The 26,806-nt window shown below is 28.0% G+C and overlaps 1 protein-coding gene and 1 long non-coding RNA gene across 4 annotated transcripts; one reads left to right on the top strand and one right to left on the bottom strand.

Annotated features, from left to right (window-relative positions):
- Window positions 1-1,703: 1,703 nt before the first annotated feature.
- LOC107442599 (small nuclear ribonucleoprotein-associated protein B-like) lies at window positions 1,704-16,883 on the bottom strand. Its single transcript, XM_087169273.1, has 4 exons — window positions 16,511-16,883; window positions 8,862-9,113; window positions 5,828-5,876; window positions 1,704-1,838 (listed from the first exon to the last, which is right to left on the bottom strand). Exons 1-3 carry the CDS (start codon window positions 16,511-16,513, stop codon window positions 5,832-5,834), a joined length of 300 nt encoding a protein of 99 aa, XP_087025399.1. The 5' UTR covers window positions 16,514-16,883; the 3' UTR covers window positions 1,704-1,838; window positions 5,828-5,831.
- Window positions 16,808-25,604, top strand: LOC139425680 (uncharacterized). 3 transcript variants are annotated; one of them, XR_011636827.2, is made up of 3 exons: window positions 16,808-16,947; window positions 18,092-18,210; window positions 25,393-25,604. It is a non-coding gene; the product is annotated as an uncharacterized LOC139425680 (long non-coding RNA). The 3 variants fall into 3 exon arrangements; XR_015435923.1 differs by having other exon boundaries at window positions 16,900-16,921; XR_015435922.1 differs by having other exon boundaries at window positions 16,911-17,052.
- Window positions 25,605-26,806: the final 1,202 nt, after the last annotated feature.

Here is a 26,806-nt window from a genome sequence, read left to right as displayed (position 1 = left end):
TATGCTGAAAATTTAGTTTATCCAAATACTTGTGAATTTCATTTTGCTGAATACTATATACATAGTTTTGTTGAATATCTAAATATTCAGCTGTTGAATAATTACTTCTTGCTTTCAAGATATGCATTATTTGTATTCTTAATACAAGTGGGGGGAAAAAATTAAGAGGTAAAAATTGTTTTAAAATGATAAGTGTAATAATTATAAATAAATATAATAAACAATATGAATTATATTTATCATTATTCACAAATATAACTACTTTTAAATTCAAATTAACATACTGGATAATAAAGATATTCGGTATAACATTAAAATTTTTTTTCATACACTTGTATCAAGTTTGTATTTATACAACATAACTTGTAAGTTCCTTATAAATATTAGTTATATGATCCTTATATGTCAAAAATGCATAGTAATAAACTTTTAATTTTCTTAAGCATCAAAAAAAAAAAATTTTTTTTTTTCAAAATATAAATATTTAAAAAAATTTTGTGCAAAATTTTTCTGCACATGCATTTGAATATAAATTACTGAGATTTTAAATGTTATTTTACCTTAATTTTAATTAAAAAAATATTTTAAAACCTGCTGATTACTATAGTATAATTAAATTTCAATATAATGCATGGCAACTGTTGGTAGTTTGGAAGTTTATATATTTTTTTGGCAAACTTTAGTTTTTGACGGTTTAAACCAGTATTATACCCTTATCATGTCAAAAACCACTTTTTGACGTCAAAAACCCAACCCTGATTATACGTTAATATTAAAGGGATATATGGGCCATTGATTAATATAGCATATGTGCAACAATTTCCTTCATTTTGAATCTATTATACACACTTTGAAATACATAGATGAGATAATGTGCCACATTATGGGTCCCCTAATTTGTCAATAATTTCCTTTGATATGGTAATAAATTATCTTATCTAAAAGAGCTTAAATTCTATAGGTTAATATTAAGGAGAGATATGGAGCCTTTTATATATACAGTAAATGAGCAACAATTTCTTCATTTTGACACTACATTATGCACTTTGATATATATATGTAATAATATATTTAAATCTTTTATATCTAAAATTCTCTTAACTAGCACTTTAATAATTAAAAAGTTTTCGAATTTTTTTTATATTTATCAGATATTAATTGATATTTACATTAAAGTAATATTTTAAATACAAAATTAAAAGATTTTATAAATGAAAATTCTAATAATCTTACGATGCAAGAAAAATGTTTAAAATACTCTATTATTATAAATCGCTATTTTATAAATACATTACCTTAAATTTGGACCAGTGAATTACTACTGCATTTTACATACTTATCTTAGAAAAAAATATAATTTATAGTTAAATAACTTAATTAAAATTTTTTGAGTGATCATTACAAGTACCCAATTCTAAGCAGCAGTGCTGTTGCCAAGTACCTTACCACCTAGATAACTGCCTCCTTAGCCCAAGGAAAATTTATCTACTAATAGTATCTAAATTATAGAAGTAATTTTCTTGGATTTGAGGGGAAGGGTTGTGCATTGTTGTTTTATAATAAAAGATAAGCACCCTAAATCATTTTTCTACTTGTTGGAGTATAAAATACATTTTAAAGATTACACATGGTATACTTACAATCATTTAACTTTAAATTGTAATAAAATAAAAAACTGACAAAACAAACAGAAATAAATGAAATTTTAATGAGAATAATGTTTATTCAAAACATATTTTAATGAAAGTTTTATGATACAATGGAAAATAAAATTTACAAATTTCGAAAGAAATCCTGGTCCAAATGGGCAAAAGCAGCTGCAATCACTTGTCTGACATCTGAAGAAGAAAAAAAAAAAAAAATCTATAGTTTTTTATGAAACAACAAAAATACAAACTGCCCTAAAAAATTTAAAATACTTTGTAAGCCCTAGATTATAACATTAATCAAACCTCTTACGCCCGTATTCACCATTGACCCTAACCCTCAGTCAGAGTTCAAAACAGGTTTTATGAGAGCAACTCTAGGTCAGAGTCCAAAATTTCATTTCACCGTGTACGTAACTGCGAGTTACTCTAACCCAGAGTTAAGTAACTTTAACCTGAAGATATTCCCGGTTAGAGTAACCGCGCATGCGCAGTAAACGAGTGTTTGTTCATTTACTTCGTCGGTATTTTTTATATTTCTGCTCTTTTTCGTTTGATAATTTTAATTGTTTTGAATTTCGATTCTTTTTTTGTATTTTTAACCTGCAGATTTCCCCGGTTTGAGCAAATGCGGATATGAAGGAGATTTTTTTATTTATTTATGTTTTCTAAAGTAACACTTTTGATGTTCCGTTGCTTATGTTCAATGAGGTCAATTTTTTCACTTGATGCAACTATAATTAATTTATATCTTTGCCTTGCATTCTTAAAAATATAGCATACCATAATATTAATAAAATGAAGATATATTAATAAAATGAAAATTAAATAACACTTTATTTTGATGGTCGGTTGCTTTTTTCTGTTTAATAAGATCATTTTTTTTACTCGATGTAACTATGATTAATTTATATCAAATAAGTGCTTATTAATAAAATGAAAATTTCTTGAATTAGTATCTTCTACAGAAGATACTATATATATTTCTCAAATTATTATTAGCAGTCGTTACAGCACTTAAATAATTTTTCACTCGAAAAAAAAAGTCGTGGATAATAAAGATTGCGGCTACAATAATTCAAATGAATAGTGTAAGTAAGAAGATTATAAATAATTTAACTAACTTTTACTTATTTTTTTAAAAGAAAGAAAACAATCGATACTTGAAAGAAATATAAAATTTAAAAAAGAATGTAATTCATTAAATGTTTTTAGATTTCGATAATATCTATCGAGATGATAGATCTTGCCCAAAAATAAAAATAGTTTAGAGTTGAACTTCCAAAATAATGTGCAATATTTAGATATGAAGATAACGAAAAGAATTTAAAAAATTTTTAATCCATAAAATAAAGCTATTAATTAAATTTAAAAACATATACATTATTTTAAATATATATTAGAAATTATGCTGAAATAAATATTACTTAATCAATGCGAATTTTGATCCGACGTAACATTTTAACTACACAATAATTTGCATCAAATAACTTTGCAAATCAGGAAATTTAGAATTTTATAAGCATAAAATAATCTGCTGAATATTTCGAAAAAGTAGGATCATTTGGAAGAGATTTATTGCTTAAAACTATATGAAATTAAAATGCCCGTCTTTAGTTGTAATTTTTAATATATAGCCTGACTACTTTATGACATATGGGGCATTTATAAAACTGATATATTTCCATGTACAATTATCTAAATAATTAAATTTTTAAAGGCATAATTCTTTTTAAAATTTTAAAGTTTCGGAATATTTGTTCCGATTATGACATTTTCCTTTAAAAAAATAGTTATCTTATTCACCATATCACCGACGTCGATTCTCTCTTATCATCAGCAGATGGCAGCACAATAGTAGTCATTTATAACTTCTGAATAATATGAATGTATTGATTTATGCTTATCTGTACTAAGAAGTTTATTATATACAATTTTATTTAAAATTAAAAAAAAAAAAATTCTTCTCAATGGTTTAAGTTGTTGATTATATGTTATGAAGGGGGGGGGGGGGGAGATTAAAAATAAGCGAATAAGGATGATAATGATGTTAGCATAATCCCCTTGATCATAGTGTAAAATAAAAGTATAAAATAATTGCGTGAAATAAAAGTATTTTTAATTGAATTTCAGTTACATTTCTATGGTTGCTTGCGGCTTTATGATATCCATAATAATAAAATATCTAAAATCATAATAATAAAGCTCGGATCCTTTTGCTCATCAGTACAAGTCAGTTAGGAAAACGAAACTAAACATATTTTTTATTTGACCAGTAAAAGAGAGATTCAAATTTAATAACTCGATGCAATCTTTTTTTCTTCTTCTTTTAATAGAAATTTTTTTAAAAAAATAGCAACGAAAATTGAAAGCAAACGCTGTTAATACGGATATAAATCTACCGTCGCGATGCACTCTACCTCCTGTAACTGCCGGTCAAGTAACTCGCAGTTAAGAAACCGACGGTCAAAAAATAATGGTGGAATCGCTTTTGAACTCTCGGTCGAAGTTTCCAAACCGGGGGTTTTGGAACTGGGAGTTACGCGTTAGGTCAGAGTCAACGGTGAATACGGGGGTTAATGATAGTTAAAAATAATTAGAAATGTTACCATTTTTAATTCAAAAAGTTACCAATAACCTACCATAAAATTTACTAGGTAAAATAAGCTGAGTTCTTGCTCAAAATTTTTTGATAAACAAAGAACTAAAAGAATTATTGGAAATTTCAAATGAAAAAATTGAAGTAACCATAGAAAATTTCAGAATCGGGGTTTTGAAAAGGGCACATGGGATCTTCTCCACCAATACTGGTGGAAAATGTCCCAAAGTGCCAAAAAGCATGAGCACGATCAAAATACAAAATTATAAAAATAGTTATTACATTTAAAATTACCAATTACACTGAGTGCACTAATTATATATAAAAAATATCTATGTATTACAAATATTTAATTTTAAATAATTTATTCCACTAGTTGTAATCCCATAATTTATCCTAATTTTAAGACTATGTTGATAAATTTTAAAATGAGTAACAATATTGAAAACATATTTATTGCATAATATGAACAAATAAAGCAATAATAACAGTTCATAATAAGTTTGTTGACATAAGGCCCTCTAAGTAGCATACTATTTCCAAATAACATCCATTTTTTCTTTCTTTTCTAAATGCAATCCTTCTATTAAAAAGGAATTGGGACAATATTTTTACCAAAAGAAATTGTAATACCATTTTTCGTGACCACAGAAAAGGAATAAGATTGAAACCTTTAAAAAAGAAAAAAAAAAAAAAAAAAAAAAAAAAACTAAGAGCTTTTCCCCCCTTTTGTTTTTAAAGATTTTTATCACACCCTCATTTCGTTCAGGGTTATGAAACATGGCAGGACTTGACAAAAGCCCTATATCACATTCCTTGAGCTAAAAATATCATTCCAACTCTATTTTAGATTTTTTACTGCAAAGATTATGTTTCAATAAAAAAAATAATAATAAAAAAAAAAAAACGGGTGTGGTAAATTGAAAATTTCAAAAGTTTCCCACGGTAAGTGTAAGAACTATGCAAACAGTGTACAAAAACAAAATATAAGACTTTAAATAACTTTTGATCCAGTGATCGCATCTTCATGCACTTAAACTTAATCATAATGGTTTAAAGGAGTGACCCCTTTTAACTTTCGAAAAACTTAACTATAGTAAGAAAAAAATTAGAGCTATGTATAAGAATAACAAATCAGAACTCTCGAGCCAAATTGTGAAAAACAGCATTCAGAAAAAGTGATTAACTACAAGTTTTGTCTCATTTTAACAATTACACCTTTAAAATTGATGCATGAGTACAAATAAAGATGGACACAAACAAATTGTGTTTTACAAAATCAAATGCGAGAAATATTTCAAAAATATTTTGTTTTCTGGTGATTATTACTTGAAAACACAAAAAAAAATTCATTGTTATTTTGGTGAAGTATTACTGTTTGCACTGAATGGCTGGGTTAACTTTATTACTTATTTGATGGTGCCACCACCATTCCATGAATAATTCAGAGATACAAAAATAAGTTGTCATATTTAAGTGAAACCAACTAATCAATGGAAAAATGGGTTTTAAGAGTTACACAAAGCAGGACAAATTAAAAGAAATAAAACGAAGGTTTTTTACAAAAATTTCTAATTTATACCTTTTTACCGGTAACGACTGCTACTGCTTTCTCCTGAACGCGATGGAGGCTATAAATAAAAAAACATGTTTAAATGATGTAAAAAAATATTTACTTACTTAAAAATACTATTCACTTAAATTAGTACACACACACACAAAAAAAAAAAAAAAAAATAAATAAATAATAAAAAAAAAAAAATATTTTCTAAATACTATAGCTGCATTTTGCCTTAAATTAACGCACAAAACAAATTTTTCACTATACATTTAACTGTACTTTCTACTCTTTTTTAAATAGAAACTTTCAAATTGATATTATTTTAGTACTATTATTAAATGTTTGGTTTATAGGCATGCAAGAAATATTAAGGTATTAAACTGGTTTCAACACAATTTTTCTTTTTATAACAGGTTTAATCAAAAAAAATTTTTTTTTTTTATGTTTGGTAAGCAAGAGTCCTAAGACTAGAAATTTAAAGTCAAGTTTAACATATAAAACATCTTTCAAAACAGAAATTTTGAGCTTGAAAACTACAAATTTTTTATATCACAATAACAGCTCTACAACAAATTGTAAGGCCTAAATTTCAAAATAATTTTTTTCTAGATTAATAATGTTATTAGCTGCATTTTTGAACTTAAATTAAAAAAAAAAAAAAAAAAAAAAAAAAAAAAGTTATATCGTTTTTAAAGAAAAATTCTAAATATTCTTACTTAGCTTGATGAGAACAAATTCACCCTTAAACCTTAGCTTCAGTTCAAAACATTGCTAATATTGTACAAAATTTACATACTAAACTACATACAAATTTACATACTATAATTTAAATAATAAACTTTTTTTGCAATGTGTGTTAACAATTAGAATTTTTTTCAAAATCAATGCTCAGAAGTCATTTAAAGTGCTAGAAAATTCTCACAAAAATAATAATATTTTCAAAACTAACTAATGATAATGAGTTTGATTTGCCATAAAAAATTAATATATTCAAATAAATAAAGCTTAAAATACTCAGAGCATATCAAAAAGCATCTTAGTTTTGTTTTCAGGAAATTACTCCTGGTTTTGTTTGTCAGCGCATACTAAAAAATAATTATAACTTCCATTTCTAAAAAATTAGAGATCAAAAATTTAAAGGGTTCTACAAACAAAGATAAAAAAAGAAAAAGAGACATTGATGAAATCAGGGCTGGGTTTTTGACATGACACATCAAAAACCTGCACAAGTTTCTTTTTAGTCATTGGGGATATGTTATTAGATATTAAATCATGCACAATACTTACATAAAATGCTACAATAATTATTTAGATTATACGTTATTTATAAAAAATACAGCCACAATTACTGAAACTATTAATTGGTTCTCTTAAAAACATGGTACTCTTAATACTTTAACATCAATATTTTTTGCTATATTATATCTATTCAGTTTATGTAACAATTATTAATTGTTGCATAAACTGAATAGTTATAATATAGCAAATGATATTGATCTTAAAGTATTAAGAGTACCATGTAATTAAATACTATGAGTTGTTCATTGTAACTGATCTAAATATTGATTTTAATGCCACAATTTAAGAGAGATTTTTTTAGATTAAGTAAATCTAAAGTGATCGCTAATAATTGTTTCAACTCAAGTTAGACATTATTTATATATACATATTTTATTCTTAATATTTGTTATTACATAGATTGCAGAGGAGTAGAATATGTGTACATCATGCGAACAAGGTTCTGAGGGAAATTCAGGCAGCCATAGGAAAATTTTTGGTTTAAAAAAATTCCTATAAGATTTTTTTTCTGTTAAAAAATGTGTGATTCAGTAAAAATTTTTGCTTGTTAAAAAAACATTAAATGAAAATTTCTGTAGTTATTAGTTTGAATTCCTTAAATTTATTGGTGGGACCTTTAATAAATTATTACTACTTCAATATTATTTTAATGCAAGATTTGTGTAAAATCAAATGAACTTTTTACGTCTGATATAAACTTTTCTATCCAGAAAAGTTTTTCAAGTTATTGAAGTAAACAAAGAAAAAAGAAAGAAAAACACAAAATTTTTAGACAAATTTTGATTAAAAAAAAAAAAATTTGTTCTAAGTAAATATTAGTAGAATCTGAGAACATTCAGCATTCCTGGTAGTATCTACATGAATATTTCCAATAAATCTTGATAATATATTCAGTGATAAGTAAACTAATTATAATTTATAAAAAATGAAAATGTTTGTCGAATGGGAGATAAATCAATCAATTCAAAAGGTTTAATTAAGCTACTATCAATATTTAGTTTAGTTATTAGAATAAAATTCTTAACTACTTGTTATTTCTTATGTTACAATAGTTTTAGTACGTCTACATTCTAGTCTACGCAGTTCAGCATCAATAATAGTAAGAATGGTTTCAATTATTCATACAAAACTACTTGTTTGTAATTGCATGCTTCAGGGAAAGGAAAAATTAAAATGTGAATAAATGAAAAATGATTTGACATACAATGAAAGAGGTGATTATGGGTTATTTTTATAAGATTAATGTTTTCGTATTCCTATTTTTAATAATTGAAAAAAATAACTTATTGGATAAGTTGCAATTTTATACATTTCTTTTTATAATTTAATATTTTCTACACCAAAATTTGGGTTCTTGACAGCAATTGTCAAAACAAAAAGAGTTTAATGCTAAAATAATTCAGAAACAGAATGGAATGATCATTTATAAATTTATATATATATGTTTATTTATAAATAATTCATTTTTATTACCATCCTTACACTAATAGTTGGAGTTTTTGGCAATAGTAAAAAACTATGTCAAAAAGAGGTTTTTACACAACGGTTAAAACCAGATAAAATTGTCAATTGTGACCAAAAGTGCCAATTTTCACCCCGCCAGATACCTTAAGTTTCTTCTACTTTTAACCCTATACTGACATTACCTAGATACTATAAGGGAATGTTTTTTGATAAATCCATGGAATTTTACAATGCATAAATTAAAACATTGTCTTAAAATACATAATCTGAAAGAATGCTCTCAAAGAATTACCTCTGGTTGACTTTCTACTATAACAGACATAATATTTTCACCACGTATAATAGCTGTGCCAATTGTTTTTTTTCCTTCAACTGGTGCCCTCCTCTTTGCTTTATACTTCTTGTATTCAACACAACCAGTCAGCACGATGTTCATGTGCTTATCATAAGCACTGAATGTTCCAACAAATGTTCGGTTATCACATAATATAATTCGCATCTTGGCATTTAGCAGTTGTAAAATCTGGTTATTTCTTCCAACAGTCTGTAAGAGTAATCAAGAATAAAAAGATAAACTTAAACATTGACGAAATAAATATCAGCAATGTTTTTTTACTTCAATCTTTATAGATATCATATTATTTCAAAGTAAGCATTTTTAGTATACAGTGAAACCTCCTGTTATGGACACTCCTGCAAAACGGACGCCTCTCAATACAGACATATTTTTAATTCCCCGGGAATCTTCTATGAATAAACCATTATGTACATTCTCCGCAAAGCGGACACTCCCGTAACCGGACAGTCATTTTGGTCCTGAAACATTTTTTATCTCTACAAACCGGACACTACTTTTTCTAAATAAATTGCAAGCCTTTTCACAATTTTTAAAGCATGTAAATAAAAAATTTTGTCATATCCATAGCTAAAAATATTGTTAAGCTATTTCACTACCGAAAAATCAATCTTTCTCCTGTCACTTTGCCTTAGCTTTGTAAAGAAAGGAGAGAAAATGGTACTGCACTCCTGAAATAATTCTGACATCGGCATCTTTTCATTTGGACCACACAGGTTATGCAGAGCTCATTCTAGGCAGAAAAAAGGGCAGGGTGCAAAAGTTTAAAAAAGGGGCATTATTATTCTAAAAAGGCAATAATTTCTTTCTATGGGCCTTACACGTTCTATTAAAAAACTTTGTCAATCAGTAAAAGAATTTTTATTTTATTTTTAATTTTACTAAAAGTAGCAAAGCAATCATATTAATTAGGGTGACCTGGGGTAATTCCTGATCAAAAAATGCAAACATCTATTTTGTGAAAAAACTATTCAAGATAGAATTTTAATATTTACTGGAAGTTTGAGGCTATATGAGATGAGTCCTATGCCTCCTTCTTTAGTTTGAAAATCTAATTAGAATTTAAAAGATTTTAAATTTTTAGTGATCAGGAATTACCCCTGGTCTTGATCATTTCTGGGGTAATTCCTGATCACTTCTGGGGTAATTACTGATCACCAGTTTTTATTGTAAAGGGGCTGTTTAAAAATAATTATATAATGGTAATTAACAAATAAGACATCAAGATCAAACAAATAAACCGAAAAGATATGTTTAAGCAGCTAATAAAACTATTTATTTAAAAGCAAGAAGAAAGATTAACACTTTAAATTTTCCAAAAATCTTTGCATCATGCCATACATTTTAGGCAATCAGCCAACTCATTCTCATGTTCGGCTGAAATATAAGAGAGTTCCCACATGAGTTACTTATGCTGGATTTTTTAACTTCGTGAAGGGAAAGTGTAAAATTAAGTAAGGTATGTCAACAGCACTGGCAGCAGCTCTCACACTGAAATTTTCATTTTCAATCATTAAAAGAAATTCACTAATTTTGCTTTCTAGAAGCTTAGTATCCTTTTTAGGCTTATAATTTCTCACCATATTTATGCTAGGCTAATTTATAAACTTAAAAATTATTCTAACAATTATACTAGGCTAATTTATAAACTTAAAATTTATTCTAACAATGTACACACATAAAATTAAGATAGAAGCAAGGTATGACAAACCAGAAATGGTGCAAATCAGAATACAGTCTTGTACCTATACTGCTAAAAACAAATTTTGTGATGACAGCTAAAATAAATTTTATAGTTGTTCCACTTAATAAATATGAACTGTTATTTAAGAAAAGACAATTAGCTATTTATTAGCTATTTTATATACTATTTATAAGAAGAAATGACAGTGATCAGGAATTACCCCAGAGATCAATAATTACCCCATCTGTAGGGGGCAACATTTGATACAGTTTTCTATAATAAATTATAATGTTTACAGTAGATTTGAAAAACAATTAAACAAAAGCTTACACTATTTTTATATCAAAGAAATATAAAGTAACTCAAAATATTTATTATTAAGAGAAGGAGGGGGTTTAGCAGAAATGTGCACATTTTGAAACCCATCTTTGAAATTGAAAATACAGAAAGCAGTTTAAAAGATACTTATTTTGTTAGATAAAACAAAAAGCTATTATAAAGTAAATGTGATTATACTTTAGTAAAGTGTACAAACATTCTTGCCCATGTCTCAAATTTAAATTTTTTTTTTTTTTTTTTAAATATAACTTAGGTGATCATTATTTACCCCAGAAACAGAGTGATCCTGAATTACCCCGGGTCACCCCAGAGCTCATTCTAGGCAGAAAAAAGGGCAGGGTGCAAAAGTTTAAAAAAAGGGCATTATTATTCTAAAAAGGCAATAATTTCACGTTCTATTAAAACACGAATTCTTTACACGTTCTATTAAAAAACATTGCCAATTAGTAAAAGATTTTTTTTTTTACTTAACTAAAAGTAGCAAAGCAATCATTAATTACTTATTTTCATTAATAAATTAACATATATATCGAGTTAATGAGCTAATTAGCTTAGTAATTTATTTAAAATGCATGCATATATTAATAAAATAATAAATGTAGGTTTTTAAATGTCTGTAGTTATGATTAAATAATTAAAATGATTAATAATAATTATGATTTAATGATAGTGGAAGTAACTGCAAACTTTCAAAGACAAGTGCAACAATGGGTTGTGATGGCTATTTTTCCTTTCCCATATAAATTTATGTATTGACAGCAATGACAAACTAAATAAAAAGAGTTAAAAATAACAGTTCATGAAATCCATTGTAGAGTTTGGGGAAAAAGTAAAGAAGGATTGAGGAAAGAAAGGGCAAAAAGGGTATGGAGTCTATTACATCAGGGCACTAATTTACTTCAGGGGCAACAGGGTGAATTTTTTTTACTAAAAGGGCAGCAGGGTTCTGCGCCCTGTTTACCCTGCCTAGAATGAGCTTTGGGTCACCCTACTAATTTTTATTTATAAATTAACATATATATCGAGTTAATGAGCTAATTATCTTAGTAATTTATTTAAAATGCATGCATATATTAATAAAATAATAAATGTATGTTTTTAAGTGTCTGTAGTTATGATTTAATAATTAAAATGATTAATAATTATGATTTAATGATAGTGGAAGTAACTGCAAACTTTCAAAGATAAGTGCAATAAGGGGATGTGATGGCTATTTTGCCTTTCCCATATAAATCTATGTATTGACAGCAACGACAAACTAAATAAAAAGCGTTGAAAAGTTTAAGAAATCCATTGTAGAGTTTGGTGGAAAAATAAAGAAGGGTTGAGCCCAGAAGCAGAAAGTGCCTAAAACTGTGACGTATGTCGCAGAACAAACGAAATCCTGCAGAACAATTTGTATCTTGAATCTCTTTAGCTTTGACCACTTGCTGTTTCCCTGGAGTGATGTTGCTTTAAAAGAGGAACATTCAGCACATTTATCAGTATTCTCCCTCTCCTATATCATTCTGAGGAGGAAATTAAAGAATAAGCTTTTGGCTATAACATTTTTATAAAATGAGTGTATCAGTGTTTAGCAGACAGCAGGAGAAATCGATCACCTATTTTATCGAGAAAGCTTCTAAATCAAGCCGTAAAAGATTTAAATTCCGGGTTTTCCAATTTCATAAAGTTTATGACTTTTATATTTTCCATTCCCATTTCAGAAGCAATTTGTGAATCGTGGGGATCCACGATTGACAGAATTGTTTCTGAAAGACCAAATGCTTTTGATGGAGATGAAGAAGTTGTTGGAACAACAGCCAGCGAATGTTTGTGTTTGCAAATGGTGCACCATTTGGGCTCTTGTCCCTTCAAAAGATTTTTAAGGCAGCCCTTATTTTAATGTTCGGACCTTCATGTCATAGGTATTTTAATAATAATTCATCATCGTCGCCATAAACAAAATTTGTACTTCAAAAGTGATTGAAAAAGTAACAAATCTAGAATGTTTGCCTTGGTTTAAAAAATAATGTAGTGTATGATCCTGTATTTTAATAAGTGAAAATATAGTATTCTAACTTAAAGTTGACTTTTTTTCGCAGTGAAATGCTTGCAGAACATTTGAAAATATTCTGCTTATGGGGGGTTGAGGAAAGAAAGGGTATGGACTCTATTATATCAGGGTACTAATTTACTCCAGGGGCAACAGGGTGGATTCTTTTGACTAAAAGGGCAGCAGGGTGAAGACTGTATGTAACACAACTGGGGTAAAAAAAGTAGAAGTATAATCTTTGAGGTGTTTATAGAAATGAAACATTTATTCAGACACTTGATAACTGATCAATTGTGAATAATCATCTCTTTAGGTCCTCATGACTTACAGGTATGCATTACTTTTTTTTCCTGTGAATCATGAGACATTTATTTTCCAAGAAGGTATTAACCATGTTCTCCATCAAATGATAAGTAGGTGTAAGGGGATGTGAACCTAATAATTGAAACGGACTGAGGACAGTACGCTCCTATTGGTATCATATGTCTAACTAGAGTATCTATGCTAATAGGAAAATTATATTTATTTATTTATCTGTAGCTACATCCAGAATTATGCATTTATATCAAACTTCTTTATATATTATTTTTTATCTTTCTTATTGCTTAAATAAATATTCTTGTAGATATTTACAGTAGCCTTGTAGATATTATTGAATTATTTCTACATCTTTGAGAATATTCCAAAAACAATTTACGGTGTTAAATTTCGTTATTAGGGTACACTTCCCGTAAACGGACAAATTTTTTGGTCCCATGAATGTCCGCTTAGTGGAGGTTTCACTGTATATACTTGTATTTGATTATAAAAGGAAAGATCTTTGTTAAGTTAAAAAAAAAAAAGCTTAACTCTGGAATATATGAGTTTTAGCTAAACCACAAATTAACATGGTGCAACAAGAGTTTATGCTCAAAATTCCATTACATAACCCTGGGGTAATTGTGACACAAAGTGAAAAACCCTGAAAATTTTCTGTGCAAAAAAATCGATATCACGTTATTAATTTATATACCAATTTTTTAATTAAATTACCGACCAATGAAAAATATCACACTCATATAATAATTAATTTAAGAAAAATCTTAGATCTTACACAAATCGCGATATTTGGATTTTAAAAGTGCGTGAATATGAATCGCAATAAGTAGCTCTTAATTCAGGTAAAAATATGTAAATCGACATTTGATATTACGTATTGCAATATTAATTTTAAAAATGCGTAAATACAAATTCCACCATTGGAATTTTAAACCATGTGCATAAGAATCGCGATGTATGATTTTTGATACAAGCCATGGACAATGCATAAGTTTTTTAATCGACATGAATACAAATCACAACATGTAACTTTTAAATTAGGGTAAATACGAAAATTGATTTTTGACTTCAAACCACGTGAATAAGAATCAACATATTAGTGGATTGCGGTACAGTTCAAAATAGTGAAAATTCGCCAAACCAAAAGGATCAAATTGGCAGATTTCAGTTCATTGGAGGAAGAATCAAGTGTATGTAAGCATCTCATTAGCGGAAATTAGCAAAAGTTTCAAAATTTGAATTTTAGCGTGTGGAACTCCGTGAAAATTTCGTCTGATAAATACGTTTTGATTAGCGAAAATCCGAGAACCAACGGTCTTGAAAAACGCGGGATTCCACGATGTTCCTATAAAATCATATACTATGCTCCCAATTTTTAGATGCTTAATGATATTACGAAAAACCTAGAATTCCTCGGTACCTCCTCGGAACACCCCTGATAACCTAAAATTGACAAGAATGTAACTTCGAGTTAGTCAACCAAATGCCAAAATATAACGATCAGGTATTACATTAGAAACTTGAGATACCTGAAAGTTAGACGCTATTTAAGTAATCATGGGAAAAGTGAGAAAGAAATTCTCTTCAAATCAGTGTGACAAATTGATTGTGAGATAGAATAGGGAAATTTTGATGGTTTTTTTTGCCATGAATTTTTTATTTTTTAAAACAAATCAACATCTCCCAAACAAGTCTTTTCTTTTTCTTTGATTTCTGAGGATTAAATACTTTATGTATGCATTTTAGTGAATAGAATAGACTGAAATTGAAAAAAAAAAAAATTAAAAAAATTCATTTTTATGCTTCATACTACCAATAAAGTGAAAATTCAAATTTTAATTGGACTAATAAAATGGCAATAGATCTATTTTTTAAAAAAAATTCAATAATAAAATAGGAATATAATTAAGCTGTACTAAATCATTTTTTAGCACTAATGAAAACCAAGGAAGTTCTAACATCCAATATCCAGGGTTCCAATCATTTCAGTTAATTGGTTCTCTGTACTGTATTAACATAATTTGGCTATGATAATTTGACAGTTTTATTAAATTATGTTTAACATTCTCCTTAACGCTAAATAGAAAAAAATAAATGATAGTTGCCTTCATTTCAAAAGAAATTTATTCTTTTTTTTATTTATAAAATTACACCTTTTCTTAATGAGACCCAATGTTTGAAACGGTGTAAAAATACTAATTTGCCATCATATGTTTAAAAATTTTAATAATTGATATTTTTAATTGAAAAACGAGTTTTTTCACTACTCATTTAATTATTTCCTTATTTTTTTTCCCACTGCGACTGAGGAAGAAATTTGCCGTTCCTGATTGAAACTAAAGTTAAATTAAAAAAATTTAGTAGCAAAAATAAGGAATATTCCATTGCATAAATAATGTAAATATGGAATATGGAGTAGCAATAACATGGAATATAAGTAGCAAAAATATGGAATACGGAATAACTTCAAGCATGTATAACAAAATTGTGGTAATTACTTATATTAAACTAGTTTTAGCTGCTTAAGTCTTCATTTCAATTTGTCTAACTCAGTGTTTCCCAAAGTGTGGTATGCGTAACCCCAGGGGTACGGGAACAGTTTAGCGGGGGTACTCGTTCTTATGCAAAATATCTTGCAAGGAGCTAAAATTTCAAAAATTTATATTTAAAAGCAAAGCTAGCCATGAAAATTTACGATTACGTATTTTTCTTTTGGCTCTTTTTTGCAGAGTTTGCAGTTAATAATTAGTGGTATCAACAGCCAGTTTTGATTTTTAACTTTTGTGCGAATTTTTATAGTAAAAAATACATTCATTTTTTCGTTAGTGGTACACAGTGCTACGAAAAATTTAGAAAGGGTACGCAAAAGTCATAAGTTTGGGAAACACTGGTCTAACTTATAAACTAATTCCTTCTCTTCTGGAAGAAGACAGTTCTTTGTTTTCTTAACGCAACCGTAACACGATTTCGCTTACGGACATAATACAATTAAAAGCTACATAATGACATAATGACTATATATTTAAGTGAACAGAATAAATAAAACATTATAAGCATAAAACAAACAATTTCTATAGTGAAAATAGCTTAGCCCTCATAATTGATAGGCAAATCGAAGGAGGGAAAATGACAGAACACACGTTAAATATACATATAATATCAAAAATAATAAATAAGATTAAATAAAAATTATCTGTTGAGCTAATTTACCATTTTGATTGAGGCTCAAATATTATTCTTGAAACTCAAAAGAAAGAACACTACTAGAAACAAATAATTAAAATAAATTGTCAATTATCCCGGTATCGAGCAAACTCATAAATCAAATTATAAAAATGACGAAAACTTGATCGAGTTGAGGTGTTTTAAATAAAGTTTGAAGAAGAAAGTTCAAAATTTAAAATAATATTCTGGTGTTATAAATTATGGAAATGGAAAGATTTCCAGCTTAAAAAAATACTTAAAACTTGGCTTTATTGTTCATCGAGTCTTTATTCATTCAGAAGAAAATTTAAAAAAAAAAATTGGGCTTGCATAAGTTTAAAAGCAAGTAGCTTTCAGTAGAACAACTTAAGCCGTGTTTATTTACTGAAATCTCTGAACGGAAAATAAGCACAAGAAGAAATCATTTTAATTTGACTAATAAAGTAAAATATAGATATGTTTTGTAATTAGGATTTCTCTAAAACTAGAATTTTTTAAATTCCATTTAGCTTTTTTCCCTGTAGTAAAAATCCTCCAACCGGTATCGGGTAATGCAGATTATCAGAGCATTTGCATATTACTTTTCATCTTATATATTTAAAAATTACTTAAAAAATATATCCTAGCTCGTGATGGTTATTTTTTTCCAGATTTATGAAACAAGCCTAAAATATTTCTCAGATGAAAAACAGAAAAACCAAGATTAATTGCTTAAATTTAATTTACTAATTGTTTTTTGATTCCTAACTAAAAATTTCTCAATCTGCCGTTATTTTAGCAAATTAAAATAATGACTTTCAAAATTTCCGATTAATTTTCTTTAATTAACTGGAATTTAAAAAAATACTAATTTTGAAAAGCAAAAAAATGAAATAAATTTATAATTTCCAAAAACTCTAATTGCTTGTTAGTATGTATTAAATGCGTGTTATTGCGACTTATTCTATTTTTTAAATTTTAATTGTTCCATTCATTTTAAATTGAATTAAATCTTATAACTAAAGTAAATTTTTATCATTTTTGGTGTGTTAGGATCACAAATAAATTTGAATTCTTGAAAAGTGGGCTGCAGATTTCTTTTGTAAATTCTGCTACCTCAACTTTACAAATTATCATTAAGTATCAGAATTTCCTTAATGTATCTAGAGATGTAAAACATTTTATCTTACTGAAAATTTCCACAAAAAGTTTTCTTTCAATTGCAATTGCCAAGGTTCTAAATAGATTTTAAACTTGCAAATTTAAAAAAATAATAATAATAATTAAATTTGCAGAGGTTTTTATTGGGGTATTTTTGAGTTATACCCTTTAACTTGGTCTTCTTTTGTGATTTATTTTTTTTTTTTTTAAGTTTAAAAGTGGTTAGTTAAAAGTTTCAGTTGTTAAAGTCATTCAGTGCAAAATTAAAGCTGGTCCAGTTAAAAGTTTGCCTATGCCTGGAAGTTGCCAAGATTTGGCAAATATTCTACCATAGACCACCATATGGAAATCTTCCCCTTCTTTCATCCTTAATATAATTTTTTAAATTCATTCTGTATTTATAGAAATCTTAATGCATTTCAAAGAAGTTTATGATGTTTGTTTCAGAACACCAGCATGAAGAAACCAAGATTTAATCAACTGTATGGAACTCCTGCTCATAAGCTAAGGCATAACATAGCAATGGCATTAACTGCTGGAACTGTTTTTGCTTCAGTTATCGTTTTGTAAGGATCTTTGCTTACTAATAACGAAATGTTAATTAATGTACTAAATGTAAATACAGTAGAACCTCTGTTATCCAAATCTCTTTAGTCTGCAGTGGACTGATCATTAAGACACAGTTCCCTGCAGATATCACTGAAGTCAAGCATCACTGGCTACGGTCAGGGAGCGGGTGGGTGACATGTTGGATTAGTCTGTGTAGGGACCAAGGGTGTGTGGTATTGGTCCTCGTTAAACTGTTCTACCATGAAGTGCTGGACTTCGCGCGTAGGTTGTCGGGCTATCAAAGCGGGGGTGCCATCCCCTCTGCACAGAATCAAAATTGTGATGGCATATCTTCAGATCATCCTCATGGATGTTCCCCAGACCGTCGCCAATAGCCCATTGTGCAGCTTTAGTGCGACATAAATCAACTACAACTACAACCAAATCTCTTTAATTCAATGTTTTTTTTCTTTCTTTCACGTGCTTGTTTTTTTCTTCTTTTTTTCCTCCCTTCCATTCGTCCATTTGAGTAAAACCATAATTCATCGATAAATTAAGCTTGCTTTCCTGAATAAAACTTGAAATAAAAAAACACTTAGTACTGTGTTACTATATAAAATTAATAATTTTTTGTGAATAACAAAAATAAGTTGGGTTTGGATAAACAGGGTTCCTACACTATTTTGAGAAAACAATATCCTGACTTTTGCTGGTTTTTCCTGACCTTTTACAGTAAAATTCCTGACCTGCCATTTCCCACTCCAACAAAACTTTTAACATTGCAGTTTCAATTAGTAATAATATACTACTTAGTCATAAGTATCATATGTTGAATTGGATAAACACTTATATATTAAAGTGGAATTGCATAATAGCTCTTTATATCCCAAATTATATTTTCAGAAAACTTGTGAAACATGTATTTAATTTTCATGATTAGATTGAACTTTTAGTATGTTTTTGTAGTTAGATACGAAAACTATTTAAATAAAAAGATCAAGAAAATCTGTTGGATTATGGAAATATTATTTTATTTAATGTTAAGTGAAACCAAATGCATAAGTGTCATCAGGATATAAAGGGTTAATCAAATCTGTAATATATGTATCAGTATCCTCAAATAATATTTACTCTTAAAACATACTAGAACATTTGTTACATTAAGTTATTAATTTTTAAAAATCACCAATTTACTTCAAACTGACTTTTCTTTTAAATATTGAAATATAAAGGGGAAAAAAGTCAAGAAAAGTTAATTATATACAAATAAAAATTCAGATAAAAAAATTATGCAACTTGTGAGAAAAATAATATCAAAAATATCTTTTTTTTCCCCAGTATTTTTAAATTTATTTCTGTAATACAGTAAGCTTCCAGAGAAACTCAGGGGCTCCTATGTTATATAATATTTTTCAACATATTTTGTTGTTTGACAATTTCTGAATCAAGAACATCCAGTTCTGTTGCAGCAGTTTTTGTCAATTTAGATTTTCTTAATTTCAAATCATCTACCTTTCCTTTTATTCGTTTTCTAGAAATTTCAGCTTTTTTATTCTCTTTGTTTTTTTTTTGTTTTTTTTTGGCTTCTAATGCATGTCCATCTTGTTCTAGATCCTTTTACAGCATCTAGCATTTTCTCATTAATGTTTATGTTTCTTATTCCATTTATAAATGAAACATAATCATGCACACGCTTTTGTGAAATAATAGAGTCTTCATTGAGGTTTTCAACCAATAAGCTTTTATTGATTGAAAAAACCCCTTCGACTGTTGCGCTACCATGAGAGAGGATAAGAACAATTTTTATAACCTCCCACAAATTTTCAAGTTTTTTTTCTCGGTGCAAATATTTAGAAAAAAAATTATCTAATCTCTGTTGCTGTGGATTAAACTCTAAGAAACTCCTTTGTTGTTGTTCTTTTATTTTTGGCAGCATCACAAAACAGTAAAAATTCCTTTTTTGCTTTTTCTGCTGTTTTTTCAGCTACCCAGTTATTAACATGGAGAATTTCCAGACAGGTATCCATCCTTTGTTGAGCAATGGATGGATGTTGAATGATCAATTCTGGAACTAAACTTGAAATGCCATGTGTCATACTACACAACAATGGACTTTTTTCAAGCATTTTTTCGACCTTCGTCAAAAGGAATTTTAGACATTCTAACTTAAAATATCCCTTTTCTTTCTCACTAATTTTTATCATGTTCAGATATTTACTTGCTGCAAAACCTATATTCACATTATTAACACTTAATAGATTGTCATTGCTTGCTATTTTTTTTTTTTTTTGCACTTTTTTTTTTTTTTTGCAGTCTATAACCGACTTTTTTACACAACCCACAAAAGATTTTGTGTTAGTTCCAATATACTGGAATATAAGTATGGACTGAGAGGTTTGAAAATTTAAAAGAAAAGGCTGAAATTCTTCAGAAATTAGCTTAAAGAATGCTAATTTTGGTAGCATTATCGGATCCTTAACACAGTCTTCGACATTTTTTATTGAGATTCCGGCTGGCTGAGAATTTTTTTTCTCTTCCATGTACCTTTTAAGACAAATGTTCCATGTGCAAGAAAGAGAAAATTTTCTTAACTGTTGTCTGTAAACCAGTTATTCACACAAAGAGCAATAAACCTAGCAACCCTATCAAAAATTCCTTATCATTGGATAAACAGGAGGAAAATTGCTAACAGGACAGGTTCTACCAGGGAAAGAGGAATGTTATTATGAGGAAATTACATATTTTGAATTACAGAATTTTTCCTTGAAACTTTATTTTTGCCTGTCAGTCTTTGAATGAACTATAGTTTTTTTTTTTTTTTTTCTAACTACATGAATATGTAAGAAAAATCTTGATTTTTTCCTGACTTTATGAATATGTAAGAAAAATCTTGATTTTTTCCTGACTTTATGAATATGTAAGAAAAATCCTGACTTTTTAGCTTAATTTTAGAATATCCTGACCGTGCAGGTTTTCCTGACCAGGTAGAAACCCTGATAAAAAAAAAACTAGAATTTTTATTATTTTAATTGTTTTATCATTATTAATAGCATAATTTAGTTAAACCATCATGGCTTCTTTTGTTAGAAGGGAGGCATGTTACGTTATTTGGAAAGAAAAATATAATATATTAATGAGAATTGAATTCTAACATAGTTTGTATAGGAATATAAGTTTATGAAATAAGCATTAAAAAAATCAGCTAAAAATGCAAAATTAGGTGCTGCTTTTTACAAATTGTTAATTAAACAAAAAGGAAGGGAAGGAGTACTATTAAGTGCACAAAATTACAAGTGAATTTTATTATAAAATATTTTTATACCTATTTAACGAAAAGATATGTTATGCATGATCATATTTAAATTAAAATAGACTTCTAAATATCCAGTCTAACGTATCAGAAGGGTAGGCCAGATAGAATGTTCCACCTACATACCTCCTAACCACTCTCCCACATAATTAAAAATATAACTTACATATTTTAAAATAGATTATTATTTCAAAAATATTCAAAGTATATTAATAAACTCTACTAGACAACCACTTTAGCATTCCTTATTTTTGTCTTCTTTACCTACCACACCGAGTTTTAGGAATGGCCAGTTTCCTGATTTTTCGCTAGGTTGAACAGTACAGAAATTTGATAGTCATGAGCCGAATAATTACCTACTATTTATTCAAACGGCATAGAGCACCATTATATATATTTTTAAAAATACTTTGATTTTTAGAGTTGGTTGGTTAAAATGTTATCTCTATAATCCAAATATTTGGGAATACTACTTGAAATAGGCTAATAGAGGTTCTACCGTCACCTGTTTGTTTTTTGATTATCAATTGTAATAAGGTTTAAAATTTCTTTTGAATTTTCTTTAAGCTTTCAATATCTAAAATTAATGTAATTTATTTTGTATAATTTCTTATTCATGTTCACTTGTTTATGTTGTCATAGCCAACCACTCCCTGCATAAAAGATTCTTAACCCTTGTCTTGTAAATTCTCAACTTTTTTGTTAAAATAAAATGACAGAAGTAATTTTTTTTGTGCCTCTCTTTTACATCTGAGATAAAGGGAAATTTCATTTCTCATCTATGTAAATCATTTTACAGAAGAGGTTCAGCAGTTGTTAGAATCAAACTTTTGGATATGTAATTGTTCAATGAGTGGATATAAAAGATGTAAGAAACATTTTCTAGGTCAGGGCCTTCATTCTCACTCAGCTGCTTTTAAAAACTTAAACTGTTGTACTCAAATTTTCAAAATTTGTTCTTAATTACTTTTTTTTAAACCAATAACATTGAAATTGTATGTTTGAAATTGAAAATATTGTATGTTTTTAAAAATTCAAAAACTTTGTCAAACTACTTTTTTTGTTACTTTAAAATTTATTTTTTCTTAATTTTTATATCTAATCCCTAGATAAATAAGTTTGTTGAAAAATACTTATTATATGAAATTTAATCTGCTAGTTTAAGAATGAACACAAGATACAAACTATTCACAATAATTTGTTTAACTATATTACAATAGAATTTTATTCAATCATATTTTGACTGTCTATTCTAGATTCAATAATTTGTTTAAAAATTCAATATTTATATGAATAAAATTTTAAGTAAGTTCTTAAAAAAATTAAAATTTTCTATCTCAAATTTTTTTGTTTAAAAATTGCAAGTTTTAATTGTGTAATTTAGCAAAGTAGTTTCGTAATTTAAAGTTGGGAAAGCTTATATGTCTTATATCTTAGAATCTTTTTACCTAAATTTATATAAAAACTAACATAAGTTGAATGTATATACCTCAGTATAGTTTCCAGTTGTTAATTTATGAGAGCACTTGCAAAAGCATTTTGCTGGTCCAATATCTTTTTTTTTTTCAACTCACAAAAGTTACTTAAAAAAATGCTGTATACTTAAAATGTTAGAAGGGTGTACAACCTGTTTATCAAGACTGCTTTTGAATATATATTTAATATTATCATTATGTTTGCTACTGAAATTAAATTGCTCAGGCATTTAATAAAATCACTGTTTTTCTTCTTCATGGTGCATAGCGTTTTTAAAATGTGCTTATAAGTGCTTTGTTTCGATTTCGTTTTTTAAAAGCCCTTAAAGGTGCTTTTTTCGTGGAATGTTTTTAAAAAGTACTTAATTTTCCCTTTTTGAAGATGAGATTTTTTGTCCCTTTTCCATGTAGATTTTCACTGTGTATTATGCGAAAGCGTGATTTTCACATTGTTCAAGTCAACATTTTCACAATTCATTCAACCACTATCCTATTTCGGCGTACCATCGGTTCATAACGTATGAACAATCATGTTACATGTTTGATGAAATACTTAAGAGTGACTACTGAGCTGTATTCAGTGAGATTCTTGCAATCTCGTGTGCAACTCTGCTGCATTTTGCAAGAGATTCTCAATTTCAGGCTTCATTTTCCTCCCTCTGAAATTGAACCAAAAACTCTCACTGTCTTTTTATGGTGACTAATGTAATCAAGAAAAAGAGTTCTTTGTCAGAAACTAGTTATTTTATCATGATCATGTAAAGTCTTTTAAAATTATTTTGCATTTTGTTGATGTAAATAGTGCTTAAATTCTTTTTGAGTGCTTAAAAAGTACTTTAAGGGTGCTTATTTTTTGTTGAGAGATTTGTCTATGCGCCCTGTTCTTGAACTGCGAGCAAAGGAGAAAGTTTGTTTCAAAATTTTTCCTTTTGTGGCCTGTATGCTAAATTTCCAAGGAAGCGCATTTCAAGCAGAAATCACATTCGAGCCCTATCAATGATTTTTTATACAAATTTGCAGAAGCAGAATTGCAACTTCAAAAAATTTTCAAGTCCATAAGACCGAAAAGATTTTAAAAGAAAATTCTGAAAAATGATGAGCCGTGTATAAAATTTTGCAACACCCTGGCAAAAATTTATGTTTAATATTGATAACACAAAAATTTATTCTAAAGTGGCAAACCTTTAATAAAATTGTTTATTATGAAGGTGTTCTTTCCTCAATGTAAACTATTGTATTTTAGTTATATGTGAGTTGATACAGTTAGTTTTTAGTAAATCACTAAAAGATAATAAGATGTTATCTAAAATTGGGGCAAGAGATACAAATTTGTAACAAAAGAGTAATTGAATCAAAGCAGCATATTAGTTTCCTATTTTTTATTATCATTTTCCATTAAAACAAAAGTCCAAAACAAGCACAAAAAATGTGATTCTTTTGTTAAACTTTTTAAATTTATTAGACCACAAAGTTTTTAATCATGAATTTGAACATTTACTTTTTGCATGCTCGATTTTTACCTATTAATCATAAATATGTGTGGTTTTCTGATTTCAGATTTTTTTTTCTTATTTGCTATGGGCTTCTTAATTGTTTTTAAAATCCTGTTACTTATTTGGAATGATAATTTTTTTTACTCACTTGATTCACAGAATTTCATTTTTAAATCCAAACAGTTGAGGGTTATTCATACTGCATGTGGAAAAATGATGTATGTAAATTTGGAGATGCTAACAGGAACCTAATTGAAGTGTCTTTCATGGGTAAATATATTTCAACAATCAGGTTCTGGTTCACACCTCTGAATTCGCATACATGATTTTCTTTTGTATACAGTGTGAATAGTTCTATGTGGTTTTGATATTACTAATTTTTATTCCCATAAATTTTCTTCAATAATTTAAGTAAGTTCCTAATGCTTTTTTTTATTTTTTTTCTATGAACATTAAATATTTTTAGTAAGAATTTATTTTAAAACAAAGTATGGTATTATGCATCTATGCTAAAAAAACATTCTCCAATGCTTTTAGCCTTTTTTAAAAAAGCGATAAAAGTGAATTTTCTCTGTAAGTGTATTATTTTTTAAATATTTAGCTTTTAATAGTATTTTATTTTTTACAGTAATTAATTTCATAAAGTGATATCCCTAAGTTGACTAATTAAATGGATTTACTGATCAGAACATTGATGTCAATATAAAAATTTATATAATTGCTATCAATATGTCTAAGTGCTTATGCATCCGTCCTTTCATTGGTCAGTCAGTCGTGCAAGTGACCTTTCACTGAAAAAGGTTGGCTTTCTCTCTGTTATAACATGTTACTCATATTTTCCATCTAAAATGTTTGTATTTTTGAAGAAATCACATCTTATATTTTATTGGTTACTAAATTTTGTTTCTTTTCTATTTTTAGCTTACTCGGGAACAAATATAGGACACATGAAGTTGGCCATACGCTGAAACCTTTAATGGTTAATCCATTGACATTGTTACCAAAGAGAGAACATGAAACTTTTGTCCCAAATGATCATCCTGAAATAGATGAACTTTAGCAACTTGTTTTAAGTTTAATTTTGATTTATTTAATCATATGTATGTAACATAACTAATAAATTGTAGATAGTACGTCTTTTATTTCATATAAACACCTTTCAATGCATATAGTTTTTTTTTTCCCCTTTAACATTCCAGCAAAATGAAGAGAGTGATAGCTTCAGTACCATTGCAGATAAGTTCACGAATAAAAACTAATATCTTAACTGGATTTTCTTCTTCTTTGTCAGTGCAACAGCCCCTTGCAGGCCTTGGCTGCCTCAACAGCTGACAAACGCCAGCGCCTCTTATCCATGGCAACTACCTTGCAATTTCTGATTTTTAGGGTTTTCAGATTATTTTCGATGTCGTTAAGCCATCTAGTAGGTTTTTTTAAAGGACTGTCAGACTGGATACGTACGTCATTAAAAAATTGTAAGTTTTATGTTAGTGAGACATCTGGTGCTTAGTAAGCAAATTTTGTTAAAGGTGTCCCAGCATTATTGCTGAAAATTTTGAAGTGCTGCTTTAAAGTTTTATTTCTTTAGTTTTTATTATGAATTAGTCTCTTTACACATGTGGTGTCAAGTAAAAAAAGAGAAACAATTTCATAGTTTTGCAATCGGTATTGTAATTTTTTATCATCAAGGTATACAAAATTGAATTTCGTGTTTACCAGAGCAGCACTAGAAATATGTCCATATCAAAGAAATATTTTTAATTTTAGTATTTTGGAAGCAAGATGCAATAGTCTAACTATTCACATCACTTGATTTATCAAGATATTTAGTCACAGACAATTTGAATTCTTCAATTTGCTATAAATGTCCAGCCAGGTAGTTGTAATTTGATGGAATTTCTGTACTAACTGTCAAGCATCTGAAGATTGTTAGTTGTCATAGTTTTATGAATCTTAACTCTTTTTTTTTTTGGTGTATGGAACGGGGAGATATATTAAATTTTTTTTCCAAATATTTTGGAAGTTTTTAAGAATTTTTATTCAAACAAAATTTAATTAAGTCTTTAATTAAAACAGTTACGCAATTGTTTTAAAAAAATCAAGCTAACAATAATCATAACTACTTATTCTATAATATATATAAATATACAAGGAGTGATCAAATGAAAAGGTACAAAACGACGTAAAAACGTAACAGTTAAATATTTGCATATTCCGCCAAGGGAGAGCGTAGCCAGACATCTCGGGATGCGATTGGAGTCTCTGACTGGGATCGGAGAATGCGTGGGAGCCCGCATGTGCAGGACAGAGCACAGGCTCTTATCAAAAGTGGCGT

This window comes from Parasteatoda tepidariorum, chromosome 8 (assembly GCF_982258835.1).
Source record: "Parasteatoda tepidariorum strain Cologne lab strain chromosome 8, Ptep-v5.0, whole genome shotgun sequence".
NCBI classification, from domain to species: domain Eukaryota; kingdom Metazoa; phylum Arthropoda; class Arachnida; order Araneae; family Theridiidae; genus Parasteatoda; species Parasteatoda tepidariorum.
Note: the sequence above shows the minus strand (reverse complement) of the source record. Positions and strands in the feature narration are given on the sequence as shown.